This window comes from Coptis chinensis, chromosome 5 (assembly GCF_015680905.1).
Source record: "Coptis chinensis isolate HL-2020 chromosome 5, ASM1568090v1, whole genome shotgun sequence".
Classification (NCBI taxonomy): Eukaryota; Viridiplantae; Streptophyta; class Magnoliopsida; order Ranunculales; family Ranunculaceae; genus Coptis; species Coptis chinensis.
Genome location: NC_141460.1, coordinates 1,129,949 through 1,138,022, shown reverse-complemented (window position 1 = coordinate 1,138,022; position 8,074 = coordinate 1,129,949). Strand labels below are relative to the sequence as shown.

Genomic DNA, 8,074 nt, shown 5'->3' with positions numbered 1-8,074 from the left:
CCTTCATGCTTGCAGAAAAATATTTACATAATAATGAATCCAAGTAAGTTGTACCATTGTATATTGAAAACTGATAGCGATATCCAAATAGATGGTCCATCGGATCTGATGTGCCATCATATTGGGTGAACTTCGGAAGTTTGAACTTTGGTGGAATGGGCATCATCTTAACACTCTGATGTATCGGATTTCTACTGACGTCGTCCGCCAGTTTTCTTATCGAAGCAGAAGTTTTTTCCAGAAGCTGGTTTTGCATCATCTCCTGTATCATCTCTTTAGTGATGGGCTGTGGTATCGACATTTCTAGTATCGGTGAAGCTTCTGTAGTTCTTTCATATTTCTCCGATGCTTTCTCCACAAAATGACTACCTTATTTAGAACTACATTCCTCTTCCTCCTCTCCCTGGACATCCTTTACAACCACACTTGAACTCCCCTTCTTCATCTCTTGGTTCTCCTTTAGTAATATTGCGTTTAGCTTTTCCACTTCCCTCAATCTTCTCAGAATTGCCTGAATTGAAGTATTACCTTCCATGTTCTCCTCCTGATATCACCGACTCCCAGAAGCCCTTGTATTTCTTGTTTGCAACTGATTATCGTTATCCACTTGTTTGCTGTTTGTTTTCTTCTTTGGAGCCATTATGATTCAAAACTCACTATTCACTCACCTTACTTTGCTCTTCTACTCTTCAAACCAAGAACAAAACTATGGTGGAAGTTTAGAAAGTTAAAAATTGTTAATGGGGACCTTGTGTGAGCGAACGGGAGTAACTTAAGCTTAAACAACCTCCTGATCCTGTGAACTTTTTCTTACTCTTTTTAGCTAATATTAGTTGGTGAGACCATCTTATCGCTTCCTTTCCCTCCACTTTTTACCTTTTATGGTATAGAATTCAAAACAAACCACAAGAAGTAGACGAAGAAAGGTCTGTGAGAATGGCAAATCATCTAGGAACCTCAACCAATACTCGAGGTGAGGCACCTATGAGCTGGAGCTCCCTTTTTGCAAATCAAGGTAATAATGCTGTAGATGATACTTTAGAAAGGATAGAGACCGCTGAAGAAGAAGGAGTTGTTGAAGTTCCAAACTCAATAATTCAAGAGGGTTGTAATATCTGGCACGATTATGTGGTGGGGTTTTTCATTGATAAAAGATTACCTTTTCCTCTAGTGAAAAAGATTTTGGAGAAAACCTGGAAAACAACAGCATCATATGAGATCTCAACAGATGATGACCTGTTTTACTTCAAGCTCTCAAATGATGAAGACAGGAAGAGAGTGCTTGAAGGGGGACCAGTATTTGTGGCAGGTAGAATTTTCATGATCAGACAATGGTCTGAAGAATTGGAATATAAAAGAAGCATCAATAATACTATTCCTATATAGGTTAAATTCTCTATAGTACCTAAGCAATTGTGGACACGTCGAGGAATTAGTATGATTGCGAGCAGAATTGGGAAACCTTTGAGCTAGGATGCAGCAACTAAGAATTGGCAAAGACTCAACTTTGCGAGAGTATGCATTGAGGTAAATGTTCAATGTAAGTACCCCAAATCCTTACGATTTAAGCTAGGTGGAGATAGAATTGCTACTGCAGGAGTTGAGTATCCTTGGACACCTCCCACATGTACAGTATGCAAGAGATTTGGGCATAACACCAACAAATGCCCAAATAAAGTAAACTATGTGTGGGTTCCACGAAATACAACCACCCAAACAGATGTGGCGGGAACTAGTTGTATGAGAAATGTGGATGGAGCAACAATACTACAAGAGAAGGAAAATAATGCTGAGCAATCAGTGGCTGAGCTGGATGGGGAAAACAGTAATGGGGTCATAAACTTGGACTACTACCCTGAGAGTAATGTAGTGGTGAACAATCCATTCTCGGTGTTGAATGAGGAGGAAAATCAGGAAACTGAAAATAACCTTTCGGATAATGTTCCAGAAGATGATATAAGGGAGGAGCAGGACATTCGTGCAATGAGTACAAGTACAGAAATGGTTCCCTATGTAGAACCAAATTCGTGCTTCTTTGATGCTCTTGAAAATCCATCGGAATAAGTGAATTCTTTTGTCGAGGAATGTGCAGTTTACAAGGACATGGAACCAATTCCAACAGAAGAACTCAGCAATGCTTCTAAGCAAGTATTCAATGATCACATTGCGAAAAAAGCATACATAACCACCTGTAGCTATAGCATCAGCCCCTGTTACTAGAAACCAACAGAAACAGCAAGCAGAAAAGGCATCAGTTTAAGGACAAAAGGGTAAGCAGAGTGAGCAGCAACTCCTTCAAAGTTCAACAAGGGGTAGGGGGAGAGGGAAATGAAAAGGCCCTGGAAAGAAGTAACCTCTCTTTTACAAGGGGTTAAGGGGAAATAAATATGTTTTTACTAACAATGTCGAAATTAGGAATATGGAATGTTAGAAGCATCAATGATATAGCAAAAGCAATGGAAATTAATAAAGTTAGGCTTGAGAATAAGCTATGTATGATGGGGTTACTGGAGACAAAAGTCAGAGCTGACAAATATGACAGTATTAGAGGTACTTGCTGCACCTTTTGGTCTTCTATGAACAACTATAATAAGGATCCTGCTGGAAGGATTTGGTTTTGCTGGGATCCAGGATTCATACAAGTGACTCCCATTAAAGAATCATCCCAGATGATCCATTGTGAGGTTACAATTCTCCCTACGAATAATAGTTTTCTTTTGACTATGGTATATGCCAACAATTCTTCTAAGGAAAGACAGACTCTGTGGCATGATTTAATCTATTTGAGTAACAGTATTAGTACTCCATGGAGTGTGAGTGGAGATTTCAATAGCATCTTATTTTCACATGAAAGAATTGGAAGTGAACTAGCGCATCCTAGAGAACTGAGGGACTTCTCTGACTGTGTAAACTCCATCGGGCTAGTGGACATGACTTTTACAGGGAGTTTTTTCACTTAGACAAATAATTCGGAGGGAACAGGAACGAAATGCTCAAAGATCGATAGATGCTTAGTAAATGTGCATTAGGGATCATTGTTTCCCGCATCTGAAGCTGATTTCTTGCCTCAAGGAGTGTCAGACCACACTCCCATGATAGTGACATGGTACACTCCAATGAGGTATGCCCATCCGTTTAGATTTTGCAATGCTCTACATCCAACTTTTACTGATACAGTGAAAGCAGCTTGGGATATTCTGATAGCGGGCAACCCTCTTTACATGTTAGCCCAGTAGATGAAAAACTTAAAAGGGACTTTGAAGAGTTGGTCTAAGCAAAATTTCTCCGATATTGGTCAAAGAACAGAGACGGCAAGAATCAAACTCTTTGCAATACAAAGAGATTTGAATGCAAATCAAGGGGACTCAAATCTGTTTATACAAGAAAAACAAGCAAGAAAGGAATATTCAGATCTGTTGAGGATGGAGTATGAGGACATAAAGCATAGAGCAAGTTGCCAATGGGCTTTACAAGCAAACAGATGCACAACGTTCTTTCATAACATCATAAAGGAAAGAAGAATGAAGAATAAGATATAGTCCATCAATGATAGCAATGGAGATAAAATCACTGGTGCAGAAGTGGTGGAGTTCATCGTTACTCATTATAAAAAGCAGCTGGGACAGAGGGCTAATGTAAACATAGACATCTTTGAGGAGGTGCAAGTCAGAGAAACACTAGAAACAGATAATGCAACTCTTTTGGATGCTGATGTCACCGTAGAAGAAATCAAAGAAGCCTTGTTCGCCATGGACAACTTGAAAGCCCCAAGACCAGATGGGTTTAACCCATTCTTCTATAAGTCATGTTGGTCGATAGTTGGGGAAGATTTTGTAAAGGCGATAAGTCATGTGTTCTCCACAAACACTTTACCACCCGGATTCAACTCCACCTTTATCTGTTTGATCCCCAAAATCCAAAATCCGTCAAAGATTTCAGACTTCCTCCCTATAGCTTTGTGTAACACCACTTACAAGTGTGTTGCTAAGATCATCTCGAATAGACTACAGCCTATCATGCCATCGCCAGTGGACATAAACCAATCTGCTTTCATTAAAGGAAGGTCTATTCAAGATAATCTCCTCTTGTCACATGAACTTCTCAGGTGCTACAATAGGAAGTATATTTCTCCTAGGTGTACCCTAAAGGTGGATATAAGTAAAGCTTATGATACCGTCAGTTGGATGGCATTGGAAGCTATACTGAGCAAACTGAATTTTCGCCGAAGAAGATACGGATGGATTGCTTATATATTACTCAACTACTCTCTTCTCTATTCTGATAAATGGAAAGCCTGAGAGTTACTTTCATGCTCAAAGGGGCCTTAGGCAAGGGGACCCCCTATCGCCATACTTGTTTGTCCTGGTCATGGAAGCCTTGAGTTGTCTGTTCAGAAAGGAATTGAATAACAACACCATCAAAGCTCATCCAAAGTGCAAGAAATCTGAAGTTATCAATCTATATTTTGCTGATGACCTTATGCACTTCTTCAGAGGTGAAATTCAATCAGCCATAAAGATCATGAAGGTCCTAGACAAGTTCACTGAAGGTACTGGGCTGAAGATCAATACTCAAAAGTCTACCCTCATTACAGGAGGACTGAATGAAGATGAAAGTACTCTTATAGCAGATACATTAGAAGTTCAACTGGCTACACTTCCTATAACCTATTTGGGATCGCCACTTCACGCCCATTAAGACTTGGGATTAGAGATTGCCAACCTCTAATAAAAAAAAAATCACCGCAAGGATTGAATTGGAAAAATAGATGCTTGTCACATGCAAGAAGGCTACAGCTCATCCATTCAGTCTTATCTTCTTTTCATGTATACTGGGCTAGAACTTTTGTGCTTCCACTCACTGTGTTGGAACAAGCTACAAAAATATGTAACAAATTCTTTTGGAATGGTTCAGACATGGGAAATAAAATGCATCATGCTAGTAGGGGTCCCACTCCACTTCTCAAGCAAGAGGGAAGACTGGGAATCTTGAATCTAAAGCTATGGAACCAAGCATCATATTGTGGCCTAGTGTACAAGATTGTTTCAAGAGAAAATAGCCTGTGGGTAAAGTGGGTTTGGAATCATCACATCAAGGACAAGTATTTCTGGGTTATGACTACTCCAAAAGACTGCTCGTGGGTGTGGAGAAATTTACTAGACCCAAGGAAAATAATAAGGAGGTTTATCCGATACATTATTGCTACAGGAGCTGACACCTTTTTATGGTATGATCTGTGGTGTGGTGAGACGCCTCTAATAGAAGACAGGTTTGCGAAAACTACTCTCCAGCTACCTCTCACCGCAAAGGTTAGTGCCTTGATCACTAATAGCGAATGGAACCACACGGTGCGTGATCTACCTACATCTCCACTGAAAAGTGATATCCTTCAAACTAAGATCAACTGTTACTTACCAAAAGATGATGTGGTCTGGACACCTGATCCCTCTGGCGCATTTACTTCCAAGACAGCTTATGATGTCCTCAGAGTTCCACGAGAAAGGGCCAGATGGTATAACCTGGTTTGGGGGAAGTACGTGTTACCCAAACACTCTTTCACAACTTGGCAATTATTGTCCAACAATCTACCAACGCAAGATAGGTTGGTTCAGAAGAAGGTGCTTCAACACTCCTCCTGCTGCCTCTGCAACAGCTCTAGAGAATATTCATTGCATTTGTTCTTTGAATGCTCGTACAGTCAAGCAATCTGGAAAAACGTGAAACAGGTTTTGGGACTACACATAAGCTCATCGGATTCGAATAGTGAATGATTGGAACTCATGAGGATGTGTAGAAACAAATCGTTGACAGCAGAGATCATCAAAGTTTTCCTTTGTGCATCAGTGAGTTATATATGGCAAGCAAGGAACAATCGAAGATTTAAAAACACCACACAACCTTGGGAAAATGTGAAGAACAGATTGATCAATGAAGTAAAAGTATTTCTACAGGGGCAAATCAGCGAAGTATATGCAGAGATTCAAGATAGAGTCTTGGTGGACAGACTTGGTTTGGAAGTCAAATACAAGAGGAAGAAGAGAATTCAGTGCATTTGGGCAAAACCTGAAAGAGGAGTTTCTAAACTGAATACTGATGGAGCAGTTTCAGAGATAAGATGGGGAACTGGAGGAGTAGTTCGAGATGCATATGGAGAAGTGATTTTTGGATTCTCAGGATCTGGAGGTTTGAAATCATTCCTTTTCTAGGAAATGACGGCGATCTTACAAGGTTTAGAAAGCTGCCGAGATGCAAAGATTGACAGGGTCATAGTAGCTTCAAACTCTCTAAGTGCTATACGGATTTTACAAGGAAAAGAGAGAGCACCTTGGTACTGTAGGAACATGGCAAATTCTATCCTTCACCTATCTACTAGTTTTACTAGTTGACTTCTCTCATGTGTTTCGGGAAGCTAATAGGGTAGCAGACCATCTAGCAGGTTTGGAATCTTGTAATGGATGTTTTTATTTTGTACCTCCTTTGAGTTTAGTACTATCATGTTATGTTGAGGAGGACAAAATAGGAAAAGTTTATTTTCGATCTTAATACAGGTTAGGGTCAGCCAAAACCCAAAAAAAACTTTAAAAAAAAAAAAAAAAAAAAAAAAAAAAAAAAAACTATGGATTCTATATCGAAGAAGAAGAAAACCTTAAATTTTCTTATTCTTGATGCAGAGACGGCACTAATAAGATGTCTAAGAACACTTTTTTTCTTAGGCTCTAAGATCACACAATAGAATGGATGAAGGGAACAAAATTAGAGAAGAAGATGAATGGAATATTTGTTTTATTAAAATGGCGATAACAGTTTACAATTTCTCTATTTCTTTCTCTCTATTTCTCTCTCCTCTTTACAATGATTTTTTGGATAATGAGTGAATGAATGAATCCTTTTTCTGATCTCTTCCAGTCTTTATATAGTGTCCTGATTTGGCTTTGACCCAGTCAATCTTTTACACGTGTCCCTTGTTTTTCTCCTCCTATTTCCCGCTCAATACCTACAAATGTTTAAACATAATTCTGAAATATACTGAAACATTGACCCTTATGCCAATGTTTCAAGTTTTGAAATGTCAGACATAATGCCTTTAAACATGATATTTGCCCACTACAATCGCTGCAAATAGTTTGCCACCCATCATCAATGATGACTAGACCCGGTAGGCACCCACCTTCTACTAGACCTTTCACCCATTCCCACGCACAGTCAAGATGTACTTTGCAGTAAAATGCATCCCAGGTGCACCACCCAAATTTGTCTACAATACCTGGTGGGGTTTTCTCTTCTAATAGCTTAAAGGTGCCTATATGTTCCTGATAAGAGCCCAAAACTGTAGTTTTAACCCCTTAACAATAATACTTTTTGACCAATTATGCGAGTAATAAATAAGAGTTAATACTGATTACGTGCTTTTATGTATTTCAGGCATTGAAGTTTATTATGTGCAGAAATGTGCCACTTTGGCGATATAAAGGAGCAAGGGTTGGTTGCTAAGAAGTTCTGTGATTAAAGGCCAAGATTCAAGGAGAAAAAGCCTTTGTAAAGCCCGGTCAGAAGCTAAAAAGTCAGAGTCACCACGGGCAAAAACAGCACACAAAAGTCAGTAGAACTTCTGAAGACTGTATCTTTGGACTCAGACCTCAGAATTGAGCCTACCTTATGTCAAAACGACCGAATCGGAAAGAGCTTTCTAATGGTCCAAGCCTTATCCCAATCAAAGGAGCGGAAGTAGACGAAAAGCTTGCTGAAGTTAGATCCAGCTGAAAAGGTATCGACTGAAGAGATTGGGTTTTGGGCTTGATTTTCCAGCCCATGCATGAAAATGTGGATCTGGTCTCCTCTATTTCCACACACAAGACTTAGCTCTTAAGTATCACTTAGCTTAGGATTGAAGGTAGCCATTAGAGAATAATCTAGATCTAGTTTTGAGTTTTTGAATTAGTTAATTAATTAGTTTCCATTCCATTAATTAGTTTCATTCCTTGTTTTAGATTAGTTATTGGAATCATTGTTTATCATTCATTAGATAAATAAAATAGTTAGTTCTTGATAATTTTGATTTTGTTATTTAAAATTG

General features: G+C 39.1%; 1 protein-coding gene across 1 annotated transcript; it reads left to right on the top strand.

Moving 5' to 3' along the window:
• The first annotated feature begins 2,402 nt into the window (after positions 1 to 2,402).
• On the top strand, positions 2,403 to 6,206 carry LOC147496195 (uncharacterized). The gene is made up of 5 exons (XM_086561158.1): positions 2,403 to 2,906; positions 3,618 to 4,105; positions 4,494 to 4,615; positions 4,915 to 5,533; positions 5,795 to 6,206. The coding sequence occupies exons 1-5, from the start codon at positions 2,403 to 2,405 to the stop codon at positions 6,204 to 6,206; spliced, it is 2,145 nt and encodes a 714-aa protein (XP_086417284.1).
• Positions 6,207 to 8,074: the final 1,868 nt, after the last annotated feature.

What these genes read in the sequence shown, in the direction of transcription:
- LOC147496195 (XM_086561158.1), top strand. Translation starts at nt 2,403, where the DNA reads ATGTCGAAATTAGGAATATGGAATGTTAGAAGCATCAATGATATAGCA. An exon ending in TGAGGGACTTCTCTGACTGT is followed by an intron (nt 2,907 to 3,617) that starts GTAAACTCCATC and finishes TATAAAAAGCAG; the next exon opens with CTGGGACAGAGGGCTAATGT. An exon ending in TATAACCTGGTTTGGGGGAA is followed by an intron (nt 5,534 to 5,794) that starts GTACGTGTTACC and finishes GAGGATGTGTAG; the next exon opens with AAACAAATCGTTGACAGCAG.